Source organism: Peromyscus eremicus, chromosome 9 (assembly GCF_949786415.1).
Source record: "Peromyscus eremicus chromosome 9, PerEre_H2_v1, whole genome shotgun sequence".
Lineage (NCBI taxonomy): Eukaryota > Metazoa > Chordata > Mammalia > Rodentia > Cricetidae > Peromyscus > Peromyscus eremicus.
This window is the reverse complement of record NC_081425.1, coordinates 111,982,289-112,002,046: the sequence shown is the minus strand read 5'-3', so window position 1 is coordinate 112,002,046 and position 19,758 is coordinate 111,982,289. Positions and strand designations below refer to the sequence as shown.

Below are 19,758 nucleotides of genomic sequence, written 5' to 3'. Positions count from 1 at the left end.
GGTTAGGCACTACAGGATGGAGAGGGACCACTGCAGAATTAATGAGCTGGAGGTCTTGAACCAGGCAGTAGGTTCCATTAGACTTTGCAGAAGTGTGGGGGTGTTAAAAAGGGGAAGAGGAGCAGTTTTGGGCAGAGCAGCTTTTTCCTGAGAAGGTCAGAAATGATAGGCTTAACTCCTCTAAGGCTCTGGAGTGAAAGGATACTGATCTTGGGTATTGTATCTGGTAGGCTTCTGCAACTGGATAATAATACAGGGATGGTGCCTAGCAATAGAAGGGTTCTGGGTGTCCCAGACTTTTGGGTCCACCTGAGAGGCTGGCAAAAGAAGTGAAATGTTATAGCTAGTAGGCTGGGTGACTAGGAGGAAGAGAGGAGCTGCTGATGAGTCTGGAGTAAGGCAATTGGGGGGAGCAAATGAAATAAAAGTTTCTACCTTAGCTAGAAAATCTCTTCCCATTAGGGGCACAGGGCAGGTTGGCACAATTAAAAATGTGTTGGTGAGATGGATACTCCTGAAAATACAATTAAGTGGTGGGGTCTGGTGAGGTAGGTAAGACTGTCCCCCTACCCCAACAATAGGGAGACAAGAAGAAGAGGTGGGACCCCAAAACTCCCCCAGGACTGAGTAAGTGGCCCCGGAAGGAAATGGATTGCCCAATACTGTAATGGCTGGTTCCCTGTGAGAGATGGCACCTTCAATCATCCATTGCCAAGCCTAGGAGGTTGGCTGGAGGGTGGTTTTCGTTTGATGTCCCCATGCCACAAGGTGTACAGGGGCAGTCAGCTGACCAGTGTCCCCCTTGGTGGCACTTTGGACAAGGCCCAGATGGTGGACCTCATGGGGCAGGGCAGGCACGAGCCCAGTGGCCTTCTCTACCACACTTAAAACAGGGACCTGGAGGCCTTCAGCGTGCACCAGCATTTGGCAGTTCTGTTTATCGGCTTTCTTATCTCTCCCATGGTGCACCTTAAATACCACCACTAAGGCTTCTGCCTGTTGGGTCAGAGGCCCTCTCTCCAGACACTTAAGTTTAGCCCTAATGTTGGGGAAGCTCTGTGAGGCAAAGTGGGTCATAAGGAGCTGTCTGCCCTCTGGGATCTCAGGATCTAGGCTAGTATATTATAAGAGAGCCTTTGTAAGCCGCTCTAAAAAATTAGACGGATTTTCTTCCTTATCTTGAATTATGTTTTTTAGCTTTTCATAGTTTACTAGTTTGAGGGCAGCCTTACCCAGACCTGCCAGCAGGCAGGTTATAAACTGATCCCTAGCTAGGGAGTCACTTGGGGTATTGTAATCCCAATGTGGGTCCTGATCAGGAACCGCCTCAGCCCTGGGTGGATGGGCAGCATTAGTTTGATGATCCTCATCTGCATGTATCCTAGCCTGCTCCCAAACTCGTCTGTGCTCCTCAAGAAGTAGGGTGTTAGCAAGATCATATATACATGAAAGGTGAGGCTATAAGCTTGGGTAATATATTAGAATTGTTTAATAAAGAAAGAAGAATTAGAGGTATAGGAACCCAGTTTTTTTTCCCCCTGAGAAAGTTCCATGAGGGAGAAAAGGATGTGAACCTTAACCAGTCCATCCACTCTTGCTACCTCTCGCAAAGGGAGAATGGTTGACGGGTCAGCATGGCCAGGGTTGGATCACTTAGCAGCCCAAGAACGAATGATAGGAGGGGTAAAGTTTGGAGCCAGAGTTGGGTGGTTGGAGCAGCCTGATGTTGGAGAGGAGGAGGGGGCTAGAGGAGGAGCCGGAGGGGCAGACACCCGAGGAGCAGGAGCAGGAGGTCAGATAGGCAGAGGTTCATTTGCAGGGTCCATCAAGAGTGGTTGTCAGAGATTCCTCAGGTTCAGGTTGCATAGCTAGGAGCACGTGGGCAGCAAAGAAGGAATCAAGAAGGGAGGGTTCGGAGCTGAGGTTTAAAAAAAATAAAGCTTGGATATAAGGCAACTCTTTCCATTTGCCTGCTCGCTGGCAGAAGTTAGATAATTCCCATAAAATATCAGGGTCCAAGGAGCCATTAGGTGGCCATTTTTTATTGTTATCTAAGGGATATTTAAGACATTTCTTAGTGCAAAGGCAGACAAGCTTAGAGGTCTTTAAGTAAGGCATTAAGCTGAGAGGCTCAAGAGTCTCCAGAAGACATCCCAGGGGAGAGGTAGGGCTAATAGGATTGGAAGCTTTATTTCCCATGGCCGCGGCAGAGAGAAAAAAAATTAAAAAAAAACCAAACGTGATCCAAGACTACAATCTCAGGAGTCTCCGAGATTAAGTAAGGATCAGCGGTTGGTGCAAGTCATTCAATGTTTCATCAAGCCAGAGAATGAGGGCCACGGTGTATGTAGCCTGAGGACAAGTATCTGACAGTGGTAGGCGCAAGTCATTTAATGCTTCATCAAGCCAGAGAATGAGAGGAGGGCATATGTAACCCAAGGACCGGGACACGGGGAATGGGGAGTGGGGGGGAGGGTCTGACAGCAAGAACAAAATTGTCTCAGACCACAGTTGTGGGAAATGGCTAGAGATTGAAGCCTGCAATGGGGGCTGACTGTAGCCGATGAAGGCCATGGATCGGGATACCCCCAATACTGGGAACACCAGAAGGATGCAGTACAGTCTACAGTCAGTCTCACGGGTCCAGGGGACTGTTTATGCTAACTGAAAAGGGAAAACTCACCAATCGGATTGGCCAGTGTTGTGTGAAGTGGTCTGGAGGCTGGGCAAATGGAAAAGTGGGCAGTCATAGATAACCTCAGTACTGTGTAGATGAACAATCTTATTAAATAAGAAACACAGAACCAAATTCAGTTAAAAGCCCAAGAGGTCAGAGCAGTAGTTAAGAGCTAGGAAACCCTTTTTACCCTTCACTGCCACTGCTGTCCTACCTCTCCGCAAGAGAGCTACTTCCTGTGTGTTTGTCCTTTTTATTGACTTTTTGTTCTGCCTTCCCATTGGTTGTAAACCCAACCACATGACCTCCTCGTCACTGCCTGTCTATACAGACCTCCAGGTCTTCTATGGTTGGTATTGAGATTAAAGGCATGTGTCTCCATGCTGGTGGTATCCTTGAACACACAGAGATCTGCCTGTCATGTGATCGGGATTAACGGCGTGTGCTACCACTGCCAGACTTCTGCTATGGCTTGCTATTAGTTCTGACCTCCAGGTAACTTTATTTATTAACATACAAATAAAATCACATTTCAGTACAAATAAAATATCACCCTAGTACTGGGTCCCGGGTGCAGAGATCTGTGAGGATCTGCTTTGTCTTGGCACCAATGTTTTTTTTAAAGCAGTGCAAAGATATTCATTAAGGGGCACTGTTTACTATGGGAGAACGCCACAAGGTACAACAAAACCCACTATAAGAGTTTATTAAGGGAAGGGAACAGAAGTGATATGCTTAGGCCTATGGGAATGATCATGCAGGAAAAAGGGCGAAGGGATAAGTAGGACCTGCTTTTATAGATCCCCCCACACATGCACATATGGGCTTAGGTAGCTATGCCCCGCATGCACATAAATTACGTGATCACACAGCACACAGATTACATAGGATGTAAAGCCCTGGGATAACTAAGTATGTTGCCTGGCTACTGGACAGTGCATGTGTGGTCATGTAGCTGGGGGAGTGGCTAGGAATTCCAGCACCCCTCCACCCCATTCTAAAGGTGTGAGCTTCTCCATGGATTTCTCCCCTTGTACAGGGAGAGGGACTGGCTGAGTGTTCCCAGCCTCCTTTGCTTCTTCCAGAGTTGGTCTTGTGGCCACAGGGATTCAGGGGCCCATCTCAGTCTTATGTTCTTTCTTGCTGTTTGTCCTGAGGAGCTCTGGGGCTCACTGTGTGGAAAAAAAGTATGGCAGACTAGCTGCCACTTTTATGACCCAGGGTACTCTTGAGTAGGGAAAAGTGAGAAATATTAGCTAGAAAGAGATACCTAGACAGCAAGAGAAAAGACAGGAGAAACCCAGGATAGCCTCGGGAGGGCTTGGGTCTGAATCCACCAGCCCTGAACTTTATTCCAAAGGGCTTTTTATGACAATGCCAAGGGGAGGAGCAAAGACCTCCCCCTTGCTAGATACAGCCAAGTGTAGACCCTTCCAAACACCTGATTCTCAGGCCCATGGTCCAAGCATCCTCTTTATGCAGAACTGCTGGACAAAGCCACCAGGAACCCCAGATGGGCTCCAACAAAGAAGCATTATCGTTTGTTTTTAACCTGAAACCTAGTGAGTTTGAAAGAACAAAAACCAAACCATTTCCTTGCTTTTGTCATTTGGAAGTTTCACTAGACTAAAGTGGGCTGCAGAGGGTGTCCCCACAGCTCTTCCTGAGAGGTCGCCCACCTACAGACCCTCCTTAATCCTGTTCTGTTACTTTGTTCTTCTCAACTTAGAGAATCTCTATTTTAGGCATTGGAAGACTATTTTGTAAAGCAGTGAGTTTTCCTTCATCCTTGGTTGGTGATAGGTGCGGACATCTCTTTTGCTGCACTTGGAGAGTGAAAAGCTCTGTGCTCTTCTGAAGTTCCTATGATGTTTGTAAATAAATAAAAATAGCATTTAACTGGCTTAGAAAAGTGTGAAAAAGAAAATGACTTGTTCATTTGCTGTATCCTGAAAGGTTCATGTTTGAGTTTGTAAACTATGGCATTTTGTAGTTAAGTGCACCCTAGTTTTGCAGTGAGAATATTAAACATGCAATTCAGACTAACATTTTACTGTTATTTGCTTAAATGACACTAAACTCTGAATAATTATGTCTGTCTCTCTTTCCTTCCCTCCCCCTCTCCCCTCTCTCTGCTGTCTTCGGTAGAGCATGCACCACTTTGAACGTGAATTTTCGGTAAAGTAAGCTATGCTGACTTCTCCAGCTTTGAAGATGCTGTGTTTCTATGTGTGAGATTGGACCCAATGTGTTTGTGTCACTGGTGAACATGGGAAGCAGAACAGAAACTACTCCCTTGTTGGAACATTTCAGTGAAACACAGCATCTTTAAAAGGCCCCCCAACCCCCCCACCCCCTGCCAAGTCACTTCATCCATATTCATTTCATTTCCATCATGACCTTCTAAAATCTACATTTTCACTCTATTTTAGTTTGGAAATATGAGCTCTAATTGCATCTCTGGTATCTGAGTGCATTTTAATTTTGAAAACTTACTTTCAAAATCGTGCTACAAAATGTTGGTTCCTAGTTACTGATGAAGACAAGTTGTTGGCACAACTTCTTGGCTTTTATAATTGATGACAAATAAATAGTTCTTTCTAACATACACTTGGGGATTCTTGAGTAAGCTATGAGTCTCCTCATCTGTCTAAGGCCAAGGCAAAGGTGGCCCAAAAAGCTGAGAACTGCTGTGTCCCTGTGTGACTGCTGTCTCCTCTGTGTCTGGTATGGTCTAGTGGCCAGTTGGCTTACCCATCCAGACCTACAGAAACCTGGAGAAACTATTAAACTTGGACTAAGAACAGGTGACTTCAAATGTCCTTTCCAAGAAAGTGTTAGAGATGTTCCTGGCACAGCAACCCTCCGAAGATCTAAAATACATAATTTTTCTTTGTGTACCCAGAGTGCATTCTCTTTCTGGAGCTTGGCTGATTGCCACATTCCTACTGGGTCTAGTAGAGAGGCTTCTGGGAAAGTTAGAACAGCTAGTATTGAGATTTTTGTTTAAGAGAACATGAGCTAGGAAAACTCAGGACTGACCTGGCTGTCATTGTAGATGCACTTTTAGGAGCATGCCCCATCCTAGTTGGGACCTCATATGACCACCAGCCCCCAACATTGAGTTTGTCTGCTCCTCTTTCCTCTTGGGGATAAAGCTACTAGAGGCCTTTTAATAAAAGGGACTTCTTTATAGAGTGTAGGTACAGAGATAGTGCATGCATCAGGCAGTTGTTTCAGGGTTTGTCTCAGGGCTTGTGTTTGTTCTTTGCCCCTTCCTTTCCTATCTTGACATTTTTGCTAATGGTCCTGTCTTATACTCACTAACCTTTAAAAGAAGCTAACAGACTGTTAAAATGGCCAAAGACAATGAATGGATGGAGTTTGTCCTCAGAGACTGAGCTCCTAGTGTGTTCCTGCCTCTTCCAGTTTTGCCCTTCTAGTTCTAAGGGCCTCCCCTCAACTTGCAGTATTCCCTAGAGATTGAGTTCTAGCCTTCCTTGCCTTAGGGTATACAACAAGGCCTTCTGTAATTCATGGAACATCAGGCCCTTTGAGATTGGTTGGTAGAGATCCCTGTGAGTAGGCATCAGAGTTTACTTTTCCCTACTGGAATGAGCAAAACCACTTCTCACACAGCCCCCTCTTCTGGTTGCTGTACAGGCACAGGCTAGCCCAGCTCCCATGTGAGCAGACATCAGGATGCTCATTCTTCTGTTTACTATACAGGCATAATATTTAGATGGCATATTGATACGACCAACCTCTTGAGGATTTTGTTACGTGATAGTTTCAGCCTTCACTTAGAAAATAAAGATCCGTTTACTGAAACCATCCATCCCTAACTCCCAAACTCTGGTAGTACATTGTGAGATTGTGAGTCCAGAGTCAAGGGTTGGTTCTCTGAAGCCAACCTGTTGTATGCCAAGGCCACCAACCATACTCATGAATTCAAGCCCCTAGGCCTCTCTCTAGCCTTCCTAAACCCTAGACTGTAGGGTAGCCATCTCAGGATGGCCAGTTTCAGGCATGCAGTAGGGTCACCAATGCTGTTGCAGCCTAAACCTGTCTTCTGAGCTTTAACCCTGCAGTGATTCTTCAGCCAGGGGTCTGAGCACAAAGCTGGGAGGGGGAAACCTACAGCTCCTGATCTGGTCTAATACTTCTGCTGCCCTTCTCTGGCCACTAAGATAGTGCCTAGTGTATGAGTTATTGATAGCCATTCATTCCCACATGGGCAGAGAGCTTCCTCCTCTGGCAGCCTTGGTACTGCATGCTGTCAGGCAAGAGACACAGTTCCCAGAGCTTCAAGAGAGCCCTCCCTGACTCCAGCATTTCACTGTCATTACTCAAATGCCGTAAGTGGAATACTTCTACCCTCATCCCACCTGGGCTTCTCACCTCAGTAGTCACTTCAAGGTCTATAATCCTATGATGGAAAGCCAGGAATGTCTTCCACAATCTATCCTATATACAACCTAATTCAATTTCATTCATTGTTGAGCAGAATCAATGTAAATTACATTTTGTTCATTTGTCTGTATTTAATCTTTATTTGTATTGTTATGGTATCATTATTTGAGAATTCCATGATTGCAGAGCATGAGAATGTGTATTTGTGTGATTTTTTTTTTTAATCAGGGTATAAAGGAAGGTAAGTGGTTTTTGTGAATTGCAAGACTTTGGCCATTGCTTGTCCCACTTAGTGGAAAGGAGGTACTTACTTGAGTATTTTATTGGTGACCTTGAGTCATTCCTCCTTCATCCACATTTAGTGGACAAGGTGTCTTGCCTGTTATTCTCGCAGCTCATAGCAGTGTGGTAACAACAGATAAGTAGGACCTTAGAAAACCACAGTGCCCATAACTGCCACACATTAAAGCCTATTATGGCAGTGATGTTTCGCATTAGAAAGAACAGTTTGGGGTTGGGGATTTAGCTCAGTGGTAGAGCGCTTGCCTAGCAAGCGCAAGGCCCTGGGTTCAGTCCTCAGCTCCAGAAAAAAACAAAACAAGACAGTTTACCGAGTGATTTTTGAGAAGAAAAAAGAAAGAAAGAAAGAAAGAAAGAAAGAAAGAAAGAAAGAAAGAAAGAAAGAAAGAAAGAAAGAAAAGAAGAAAGAAAGAAAAGAAGAAAGAAAGAAAGAAGAAAGAAAGAGAAAGAAAAAGAGAAAGAAAAATTTAAGGACTGGCTAGCTGGCTCAGCAGGTAAAAATGCAGGACTCCAAGCCTTAACAGCCTGAGTAGTCTCCAGGACTCAAATGGTGGAAAGAGAGAACTGACTGCCACAAGTTGTCCTCTGAGTTCCACACGAGCACTGTAGCATGCTTGTGTAGGTGCACATACACAATAAACAAATATTTAAAAAACTTCACCTGAAGGATGTTTTAGGTACCCAGGTTCCTGCTCTTTGTCCAGGATCCCTGATGCTTGTGCACACACACACACACACACACACACCATGTGGGTTCACTCTGTTCTTGGGTCAGACTTCCCCTTGAAAATGCCATAGCCGGGAGAGAGCCCTTTCTCTAAAAGCCTGCTGACAAGTACTAGCATTTTATGTTTCTTTAATTCAGCCCAATAGGAAATCATTCAAACCAGATTCAAAATGCCAGTAACCAGCTGGCATTAGCTCCTAGTTGAGAATCCTGAATGGCTTATTCTCTAATAGGCCAACAGATGTCACTCCTGCTTTTGTCATCAAGTTCTGTCTTTACTTAACCCTTAACCTTAAGGCTTTCTATCACTTAAGGCTTTGGATGTTTTACAACAGTACACGCTTTTCAAATGAAGATGCAGTTTGTGGTGCTGTGAGATCATGTCATAATGCTTGCTGTGCAAGCATGAGGACCTGAGTTTGGATTCCTGGCACCCAAAATAAATAAATAAATAAATAGCAAGGAGCATAGCACATGCTTGTAAAACTGCAAGGCTGAGGAGATAGTGACAGGAGGATCCCTGGGGCTTGCTGGCCTAGCCTAGCCAATCACAGCCTTCAAATATTGTGTGAGGAAGCAGCTAGGGATTGTTCATCCCTTTGGCCCAACTCTGTATGCAGATATCTGTCTTACCCTGTGTACTCAGTAGGTAGAGCCAACCTGCTGGGAGTGGAGTCTGAGACACTCTAGGGAGAGATGTCACTGTGTGGTTTCACATAATCCCTGATACTCAATTCAATTCTCTTCTCACATGACTGTCATTTGAAAGAAATGCAACCTTTAAATCCCCCCTTTGTTGCTTCAAGCTCTTTCTTTTCTTTTTTAAATTAGTTTGAAAACACCCTGAATACTGGGTTTTAGCCCCTCTGAGAACATTCAGTCTCCCCAGAGTCCACTCTGCCCTGGCCCAGGTAGTATCAGTATGCTTATCAGGTGGAAAGGTGGAACACTGACCTTCTTTTTCCTCTACAGGGCTGTCTTCTGCATTACCTCCACCTCCTCCTCCACCTCCGCCTCCACCAGCAGGTCACTCAACAACCTCAGGCACAGAGATACCTGCCCCACTCCTGCCCCAGGCTGTGAATGGTGTGAACCGTGGGGCCTTGCTCAACTCTATCCAGAATTTCCAAAAGGGAACTCTAAGGAAAGCCAAAACCTGTGATCACAGTGCTCCTAAGATTGGCTGATGTTTCCTGTTTACACTGGGCAAGCTCTTCTGTCCCACTCTCACCCAACTTCCTCTTCCTAGGTGAGTCCTTGCACAGCCTCCCTCAAGTCCCTTCCTTGGGTGAGTCCTTGCAGAGCCGGTACAGCCAGTCTTGCAAGAGGGAAATGCTCTCCAAGTAGAATAAAGTGGGGCCAGCATCGCTGCCTTAACATTTTACTCTTCTGTGACTCTAACGGGCTTCCTTTAGGGGGCAGCAGCATATGGAATCATTATTTGCACCAGCTAAAGGAAAATGACAAAAAAGCAAAAGCAATGACAATATTCTGTCACAGCAGTGACTGGCCTGTTACTGTCCCTCCTACTCTATCAGAAGCGTTCTCATAGCTCATTCCTCCGAAGCATTTTCTGGTTATTTCTTAGGTAGTTCACCTCAGATGCTAACATTAACCAAGGCTGAGGTAGAGAAGCAAGAGCTCTCTTCATTCTCCCTTTCGCTGGATAGGGGGAATTCCTCTATCTCAAGTTCAATGGGAATCTCACTGTGGCTGAAAGCAGCCACTCAGGATTTATAGTTCTTTTCAATTAGAATGTACCAAAACAGACAGAAAAACATTAACCATAGAAAAAGCTCTTGCTGGTTAAAGGGTTGTCTTAGTCCTCAGCATTTAGGTCCAGGTTGAATCTGGCATCGATGGCAATCACTTCTGATTTGATTTATCCAACTTCAGCATCTTTTTTGATGTTACTCAGTTATTAGAAATCTTTCATTCTGTGATTTGTTTAAACCTTTAAATAAATTGCACTTTAAAGGATTATAAAAAAATCCATTTTAAAATTTAAATACACATATCAGTGTTGGTTACTATGCAGAAAGAATGTCATTGTGTATAGTTTCATGTAATCTGTGATATACTCAGCTGTATTTTTATTAAAATAAATCATGACAAGAAAATGTTGTGGCTTTGCTAGGTATTTCATATGAGAACTTCCTACAGCACATTTTGTGAACAAAGTGTAGTGTCACAAGTGTATTCATTTCCTGTCTCCTTAGCCCTTCATGATTGCTAATAGCCCTTACTATGTAGAGACCATCTGTATGTTTCCATAACTTGTTGAAAACAATCCTTTCCATCAAGTTCTAAAGAGGCTCATATATGACAATATCTGGTTTTGGCACTGTGGAAGAGTACCCAACATGAATCTTTTTCATTTCAAAAAGAAATTTCAAAAAAAATTTATTAAAATTTGGTATGAAGAGTCAACATGCTACGCTTGGGATATAACTCAGTTGGCAAAGTGCTGGTATAGCACTCAGGAAGCCCTGGATCATTACCAGCATTTTATCAACTAAGCATGGTGGTCTATAGCACTTGGAAGGTAGAGGTAGGTGGGTCAAAATCTCAAGGTAATCATCCTCTACTAAATAATGAGTCTGCCTCCAAAAAAAAAGGCTGTTCGGCTGTGGACAGTGCTGTGTGGACTAGTGACCAGTCTGATGGAAACCTGGAGCTGAGTGCTTCTGCTTTCAGTTTTCACAATTTTGGGTAAAGTTTAAGATATATAAATAAAAGCAAATAGGGTCTGGGGATGTAGTAGAGCACTTGGCTAACATACTTGTGATCCTGGAAATTTAAAAAAACAAACAAACAAACCCAAAAACTTCAATTAGGGCCAGGTATGGTGGCACATACCTTTAATGTCAGCTCTTGGGAGGCAGAGGCAGGTGGCTCTCTATGAGATCCTGGTCTACAGATAGTTCTGGGCCAGCCAGGGATACAGTGAAATCCTTTTCCATTTGACACTAATTTCTTAATAGTACTCCAAGACTTACACATACATTATTTCACTAATATAAAAAAAAATATAATTCAACTACTTGCTGGGCAGTGGTGGCGCTTGCCTTTAATCCCAGCACTTGGGAGGCAGAGGCAGGCAGATCTCTGAGTTTGAGGCCAGGCTGGTCTACAAAGTGAGTACCCAGACAGCCAGAAGTGTTACAGAGAGAAACTCTGTCTCGGGGTGGGAGGTGGTGGGAGGAAAATACAATTTACTCATAGGTAGGAATCCCCTTTATTCCTTATCAAAACAATTTAACAGCAAATGTAGATAATATACTTTTTAAACATATAAGTTATCTTCTGGGGGGAATATCTTTCATCAGGACTCTGCAACATTCTTGCCCCTTATAGTGAAAGAGGATAAATAATTTATATTAATCTTATTCAAAGACTAGATTAACAGTAACAGACAAAGAAAGTATAGCATCTAGAGCGGGGAGTGGAGTTTTACACTCATAAGCATGTTTAAACTTCTTACCAGTACAGAGACACCTGCTGCTGCTGTAGAATTAACTTTATGATTAGTAAAGTTTCTCAGTAAACATCAGATGAAGTCCCAACAAGTATTTTAAATAAATTTCAATGACTTGATATTCAAAGTCCAAATTAGACATTCAATGTCTTCTTTACTGCAAATATGATGTCTTTGACCTGAGGTATGGAGTTGTCTTCCAGGATCTTTGCATAAGGCATAGGGACATCAGCACCAGTGACACGAACAGCAGGAGCATCAAGGAAATTGAATGCAGGGCCTGGGGAAGAGAAGGCTCACCTGAGAGGCTGGTTTGGGACTCAGAAAGAGAAAAACAAGGGAATGAACCCTAGTTATTAGGGCACTGCTTTTGACTTGACTTTTTAAAACACTTACCCAAAGGACAAAAACCCTAGACTGACAAGTTGAAAAGTCATTTGGTCACCCCTAGCTTTTGATCTCTTTTCAGTTGGTATTCAATTACACTGGTCACTATAGTTTGATTGTATCCTAGAACCAGTTTCTTTGAAATACCTTCCATGATTCTGGCACAAATCTCAGCTCCCACTCCAAATTGTGGCCAGCCTCCTTCCACAGTTACAAGGTGATTTGTCTTCATGACACTGGCTTCTATGGCTTCAATGTCCATTGGTCTGATAGTACGCAAATTTATCACCTAAAGGCAATGCAGTAAATAAGCTTTATAGAAACCAAGAGACAAATACAGCCTCGACCCCAAAACATCACTTCTTTTTTGTTTTTGTTAATCTCTGGGTCTAGGAAAATTGAACCTACCTATCAATAGGTACACAAATGTAGAGACTAAAAGGAAAACCAGTACAGTAGTGCAAACCTGTAATCCCAACACTTGGGAGGCTGAGGCAGGAGGACCACATGTTTGAGGATAGTGTGGGCTACACAGGGAGACCTTGTCTTAAACAGAAAGTAAAAGATCTTACAATTAAATCAGAAACCTGTATTCCCATCACAGAAAGCTTTGCTCACCTATAGGATTCATCATCCCTCTTATCAAAATAAATAGGTGAGGCCCTACATCATGATACCCTATGGAGTAGAATTTCTATTATCCTCATTTTATAGCTTATGAAACACAGTAAGTAATACTTTCCAAGGAAAACTACTTGGTAGGTTCTACACAGGAGATTAGATTTAGTTACTTCTGAAGTCCAGCTCCAAGGCTGGATCTTGTGCATGTGTGATTGTATGTGCACACACGTGAGGAGTCAGAGAATGACCTCAGGTTTCTTGCTCAGTTGTTCACCTTATTTTTTAGAAATGGTCTCTCACTGAATCTGGAGCTAACTAATTGGTTAGACTGGATGGCCAAGCTAGCAAGCACCAGGGATCCTCCCTCCTAGCACTGTCTTCCCAGGGCTGGGATAAATGCTGCCACACCTGGCTTGTTTGGTTTTTGTTTCCATGTGAGTGTTAGGGATCCAAACTCAGCTCCTCATGCTTGCACAGCTCTCTCTCAAGACCAGCAAGACTGGATCTTAACTTAAGAAGGTACTTAAAAGTTGTTTGGTTTTGTTTGTTTGTGTGTCTCCTGGGGATTAGATTTTCAACTAATTAGATTTCAGAAACTTAACCTGCTAAGCCAACTCAGCAGCCTTGAGTCTTTTTTTTTTTCCAAGATGTATTTATTATGTATATAATGTTAGAAGAGGACACCAAATCTCATTACAGATGGTTGTGAGTCACCATGTGGTTGCTGGGAATTGAACTCAGGACTTCTGGGAGATCAGTCAATGCTCTTAACCCTTGAGCCATCTCTCCAGCTCCCACAGCCTTGAATCTTAAAAGGAGTTTCTGATTTAAAGAAGTGGGGGGTAGAGTGAATGTCCACTTACCTCACATTCAATTCCCTCCTTAGACAATACAGCTGCAGCTTCTAGGCAGTGGCCCACTGGTCTTGAATGGGCAACTACAGTGATGTGGGTCCCTGAAATAAAGTGGTCACAGATTAGAGGTCAATGGATCTAATGTAGCACTGGTGATTCTACAGCCAGCTACAGCTCATGTCTTATCAGACCTTCACTTTGTTTCAGTGAGCTAAGAAATGAGGTTGTATTCATGGACACGGAATACAAATGTACCAGACAGAAATTCAGAAAAGCCTAACTTGAACTCATTCATCCTTTACTTTGTAAGTCAAAACTACATGGCAGTATCTTCTGACCTATGCAAACACAAGGGCTACAGTAAAAAAAAATGATTAATGCGTACTTATGTGGTTGCTGGGAATTGAACTCAGGACCTCTGGAAAAACAGCCAGTGCTCTTAACTGCTGAGCCATCTCTCCAGCCCCCTAGTAGGTGTTCTTACCTTGCCTTTCGATTTTGGCTTTTCCAATAGGAATCAGAAAATCTTTTGATTGAGCTTCTGCAGGAAGTTCAAACGCAACTCCATACATCAGTTCATTCTCTAGCATCACCACTGCAAGATATAGTAAGTTCTCAAAGAGACAAAATGACTAAGAATACATATACAATAAAATCATTCATCTTCTAAATACTAAGAAGCCTCGCCTCTATCAGTCTAGAAGCTTCAGGATGGTTTACTTGCTGACGCCTGCAATTTGGTCAATATTATTCTATCTGCTAAGGTTAAGCCAATGGTGCAGGTATGCAATAAGTAACTAGCACCTTACAATGAGGAGGAAAAGCAGTTTTTACTGTCTTTCTGTCATTAGCACTTTACATATGCTATGCCTATGTCAAAATAGATGCCCTTGAACCATAATGCAGAGTTCATGTCAGTTTTTAATGTTACTATGCTGACCTGGATTATCATCACGAATGGCCGATTTAATAAGTCCTTTTGCATCCTCGGAATTCCAGGGGCTGACCACTTTTAAACCTGGGCAGTGCCCATACCATGCAGCAAAGCATTGTGAGTGCTGAGCAGCTACACCTGCCGAGGCACCATTGGGCCCCCTGAATACTATGGGCACAGGCTGAAGGCCGGCAGACATGTAGTAAGTCTTGGCAGCTGAGTTTATAACCTGGTCAATGGCTTGCATAGAGAAGTTGAAGGTCATAAATTCACAGATGGGCCGCAACCCAGCCTGTCAAGTAGAAAACATCAATGTTAAAAAGACTAAACAGAACAAGGATGAGTGCTAAATAACCATTCCACTCTTCCAATATGCAAACAATATTTTCTTTCTTTTTGTGGGTTTTTCAAAACAGGATTTCTCTGTGTAGTCCAGGCTGTCCTGGAACTCACTCTGTAGACCAGGCTGGCCTTGAACTCAGAGATCCACCTGCCTGTTTCCTAAGTGCTGGGGTTAGGTTAAAGGTGAGTGCCCCCATGCCCAATTCAAACAACAGTTTCAGAAGATAATATTAAAGGAAATCTCCTTAGATAAACTTCATAATATTACATACCATAGCTGCACCAACAGCAATTCCAGCAAAGCCCATCTGTAAAGCAAACAGCAGCCTAAGAAAACATCCACAGAAATTAAAACTAAATACTCAACTAGCTTCTCAAAGCCGATCTGGAAGGCTTACCTCTGATATGGGAGTATCTATGATCCTCTTGTCACCATATTTCTTCCATAGGCCTCTGCTAACCTACAATTAAGATTTAACCCCATGACTTTCAAGTGTTTGTCAGGGCAAATGGGTACTTTTTGATGTTATATGAAGTTACCAATTCCAGTTACCTTGTATGCACCATCATACTGGGCAACTTCTTCCCCAAGCAGAAATACCTTCTCATCTCTTTCTAGTTCTTCATCCATACCTTGATTAATAGCTTCACGAACTGTCAACTGTCATAGGGGTATATAAACAGGAAATTAGCTAAAAGATTACTTAGATACCATAAAGATTTCCTTCCTTATACTTACCTAGGCTGCCCACAACATAAAACATAAATCTGAGGAGGCAAGATTGCCAAGTCTGATGAGTTTGATACCTAGGTCCCACATGGTGGAAGGAGGAAACTGATTCTCTGGAAGCTGACCTTCTCAAGTGCACCCATACATATAAACAAAGCAGATAAATGCGTATCATACAAATTAAAGTTCCAAGAACTTGCCAGGTGGTGGTGATGGCGGCGGCGGCGGCGGTAATCCCAGCCCTCAGGAGGCAGAGCCAGGCGGATCTCTCTGAGTTCGAGGCCAGCCTGGTCTACAGAGCCAGATCCAGGAAAGGCACCAAAACTACCCAGAGAAACCCTGTCTCGAAAAAACAAAACCAACAAAACAAAAGTTCCAAGAACTTAAAAGTAACACTCTGTCACTAATCCTTCACTAGATGTTAATGGCAAGCTTACAGAACACTTGTAGTGTTGTTGTTGATGGACACCAAGGCAAGAAAATTGATGGATCCCTAAACTAGCTCACAGGCAGTTTCTTAAGTAGAAAGCATGCTAGGCTGTTTTATCACTACATTTGGAGTACTACGAGGCAGAGAACTAGCAAGGAAGTCTTAACTAAGGCTAAGTATTAAGCACTCACTAGTGCCCAACACTTGACATCCACAATGCAGGAGCTGCTACTTTAATATGTAGAATGGTAAAATCCTCCACTTCAAGATATACTATGCAACTGAACGCAGGGATCCAAGCATGTATCTGCAGCACCATTACAAATCCAAAGGGTGGAAACAGGCCAAATATCCACCCTTGAATAAATGTATAAAATGTACAAAGGATGATTCACCCTTTCAAAGAACAAATTCTGATGTATTCTACAAAACGGATGAACCTTGAAGCTACTGTGAGAAGTTAAATAAGCCAGACACAAAAGGACAAAAGACTCAACTTACATGGCATTCTAGAACAAGCAAACTCATAGGGTCAGAAAAGTACAATATGGTATATAAGAGCGGTTGGAGAAGTGTGAGTTATTATCGTGTAACGGCCAGCGTTCTTGTTTGGGATGATCAAAATAAGTTCTAAAAGTGAATAGTGTATATGGTGAATGCATTCGATGCCAATAAACTTTACATTTTAGCAAAAGATTTTAAAGTTATATTTTACCACAATTTTTTTTTGGGGGGGGGGGATGTCAGGGAAGCAGCCGGTCGCTTATTAGACTGCCACCAGCCTCGCGGGGATGGGTGTCAGTGTGAGTGGCGCCAGGCGGGGACAGAGGCAGCGCGATCATCCGCAGGACTCGGCCGCCGCCAGGGTCCGCGATGCCACCCGGCCTCTCAGGCCTGCGCCCGGGACCGAGGACTCCCTCCCGGCCTTGCCCAACGTCGGCGCCGGTTACCTGCAGTGCCGCGGGCGCCGAGCGGTGAAAACGCCTCTTCAGCAGCCCGGAAACCTGGCAGGGAGAGAGAAGGAGGTTCAGGGAGGGCACGGGGCAGACCGCGGGCGTGCGGGGGCCGCTCCCTACCTGCCGCAAGGGTCCCCGCACCATGCCAGCCACCGCCGCCATCTTGCTTGTGTCCTCTACTTGCCGCCTAATGACAACACAGAAGCGCCGCAGACCCGTCCTGGCGCAACCAATGGTGGGGCGTGACGACTCCAGGGCCCGCCTCCGTCGGGCAAAGCCAATAAAGAGTGATGATTAAGGGTTCCGCCTTCCTAGGGCAGCCAATAGCAAGGTGCGATGCCAGAGAGTCCCGCCCTCGGGCTAGCACGGCTCTACCCTATGGGCCTCTGCGAGCGTAGCCAACGGTAGGGTGCGACTCCTGCGAGCCCTGCCCACCCGGCTGGTCGGGAACCTGCCAAGGTGGTGTGTAGGTGCTTTGATCCTCTGACCAGCGCAGTCGAGAAGACTTTGCAGACCGCCTGCAACGGCTGTCATGCAGCTAGCACGCTGTGCGCACACCTCTGAACTGCTGCCTGCCCACGTGCTGAGACAGTGCGGCCTGACTGACCTTAAGGCCACCCCCTTTGCGGGCACTGTGGCCCTTGAGTACCACGTGGCTCTTGCACACAGTCCAGTGGAGGGGGTCGAAATAAACGAAATAAAAAGGCAAGGAAACGCTATGACTGCACCTCAGTATGGCAGAGGAAAGTTTATTATAGATATATGGGAGAGCATAGCCGGAGGCAGAGACATATGGGAGAGCCCTCGCTATTGAATGAATGGACGTTGTCCATTGACTATAAACAATAACTTTCAAGTATCCATTGTGTCCGCTGTGTGACAAGTATTGTGATGTGTGCTTCATAAGTGACTGTAGGTGGTTTCTGTTAGTTTTATCTCCACCTAGGCATGAAGAGGTGAGGAAGTTGTTCTAATCATGCTGAATTTTGATGGCATACCTTCCAAGTTTCAAACCCGGGACAAATGGCTGAGGTGCCTATTTAACATATCAAAGGGGACTTGGTTCTCCCAGCATCCCTCAGTCCTTATCTGCTCCTGGGTATGTCTGGCATATCCCACCCCTCTACCCTGAGCTCTCCAGCCAAAGGACTGAGCAGCCGGCCCCCAGAGGCTCTTCCCCATCTAATCCAGACATTTTGGTCCCTGGCCCTTTTTTACCTTTGCCCTCTTGGCTGCTGCACCCGATTCCCGTTCCTTCCTCTCCTCACATGGCCCAGCTCAGCCTGGCCAAATCCACTCTGGACTCTTCCAGATGTCTCTGCCTCTGGCTATGCTCTCCTATATATCTATAATAAACTTTCTCCTCCACCATACCGAGGAGTAATCATGTCCTTTCCTTTCTTTTTTATTTCGTTTTTTTTTTTTTCCACTCAATACCCAGACTAGAGAAGTCTGAAGCCTGAAGATTTGGTAGGGCTAGAGATAGACATTTGGGAATAGCTGCTTAGATGTGGCTTTTATTTTCTGCATTCTATCTCATCTGTAAATGGAAAGATGGACACAGAGGTAAGGGATCAACTCCTTCCAAATCTCTCTCACTGCTGCCATCTGGTGGTCACATTGTAAGAAATATCAAATATGAGCCAGGTGTTTGTGGTGTATGCCTTTAATCCCAGCATTTAGGAGGCAGAGGCAGGCGGATCTCTGAGTTTGAGGTCAGCCTGATCTACAGAGCAAGTTCCAAGACAGCCAGGGCAACAGAGAAACTCTCAGAAAAAAAAAGGAAAGAAAGAAAGAAAGAAAGAAAGAAAGAAAGAAAGAAAGAAAGAAAGAAAGAAAGAAAGAAAGAAATGAAAGAAAGAGAAAGAAAGAAAAAAGAAAGAAAGAAAAAGAAAGAAAGAAAGAAAAAAGAAAGAAAGAAAGAAAGAAAAGAAAGAACGGAAGGAAGGAAGGAAGGAAGGAAGGAGAAAGAAAGAAAGAAAGAAAAGAAAGGAAGGAAGAAGAAAGAAAGAAAGAAAGAAAGAAGAAAGAAAGAAAGAAAGAAAAGAAAGGAAGGAAGGAGAAAGAAAGAAGAAAAAGAAAGAAAGAAAGAAAGAAAGAAAGAAAGAGTGAGCAAATATGGAACTTTTCTATCAAATACTAAAAAAAAAAACCCTGTGTTTAGGACAAGGACTTTTCAATTTCCCCTGCTTTAAAGGACTTTCATGGAATGTCTTTTTGTTTTTGTTTTCCCATAAGATGGGGTTTCTCTGTGTAGCCTTTGACTGTCCTGGAACTCACTCACCAGGCTAGGCTTGAACTCAGAGATCCACCTGCCTCTGCCTCCTGAGTGCTGGGATTAAAGGTGTGCCCCTGCCATGGAAATCTTTCAATCTTTCCCACCTGTTAAAACCTTTGTTTATATAAAGGCTCACTACTGTATTCTTGGAATGTGACAGCCTGAAGCAAATGCCCTTTTCTGTTTGGAACAGTGACTCCTCCCCTCCTCCTTCATTTCCTGAGTGCCTTTTCTTTTCAGACCAACCAATGAATCAGACTGTGAGGTCAGACTCCTGCCAGCCGGGAAGAAACACAGTACATAATAATTGGTATAGTTCCTTTCCTTTTAAGCTGGCCAATTTTGAAAGACTGAACAAAATTTCCTGTTTAAAATACATAAATGATGAAAATACTGGATTTTAAAGTCATGAATTCTTAAACCTGTATTCACATGCTCACTAGATTTTCTAGAAAGGCTTTGGGAAGCATAAATTGGCCATAGAGTCCTCTCTCAAAATCAAATCTTTGCAGAGTAGAAAGAAATGCTTGTCCCTTCAGGGTCTTTTGTCATTTTTGGAAATCCCTTTATCCAAGGTTTTGTCTCTATGGGTTTGACCAACCTTATGTGCTGTTTTGGATTGAAGAGGAGT

The 19,758-nt window shown here is 43.9% G+C and overlaps 2 protein-coding genes across 5 annotated transcripts in view; one reads left to right on the top strand and one right to left on the bottom strand.

Annotated features, from left to right (window-relative positions):
- Nucleotides 1-9,501, top strand: part of Pxk (PX domain containing serine/threonine kinase like) — a 91,435-nt gene extending 81,934 nt beyond the window's left edge. For all 4 annotated transcript variants that reach the window (XM_059274265.1, XM_059274264.1, XM_059274266.1 and 1 more), the window contains exon 18: nucleotides 9,090-9,501. In XM_059274265.1, coding sequence (XP_059130248.1) covers nucleotides 9,090-9,304 — 215 coding nt within the window. In that variant the 3' untranslated portion in view covers nucleotides 9,305-9,501. The remainder of the gene's footprint in view (nucleotides 1-9,089) is intronic.
- A 1,838-nt stretch (nucleotides 9,502-11,339) lies between these two features.
- Nucleotides 11,340-17,097, bottom strand: Pdhb (pyruvate dehydrogenase E1 subunit beta). The gene is made up of 10 exons (XM_059274263.1): nucleotides 16,970-17,097; nucleotides 16,844-16,897; nucleotides 15,287-15,394; nucleotides 15,132-15,194; nucleotides 15,006-15,041; nucleotides 14,398-14,683; nucleotides 13,942-14,052; nucleotides 13,467-13,558; nucleotides 12,130-12,271; nucleotides 11,340-11,875 (listed from the first exon to the last, which is right to left on the bottom strand). Exons 1-10 carry the CDS (start codon nucleotides 17,009-17,011, stop codon nucleotides 11,730-11,732), a joined length of 1,080 nt encoding a protein of 359 aa, XP_059130246.1. The 5' UTR covers nucleotides 17,012-17,097; the 3' UTR covers nucleotides 11,340-11,729.
- Nucleotides 17,098-19,758: the final 2,661 nt, after the last annotated feature.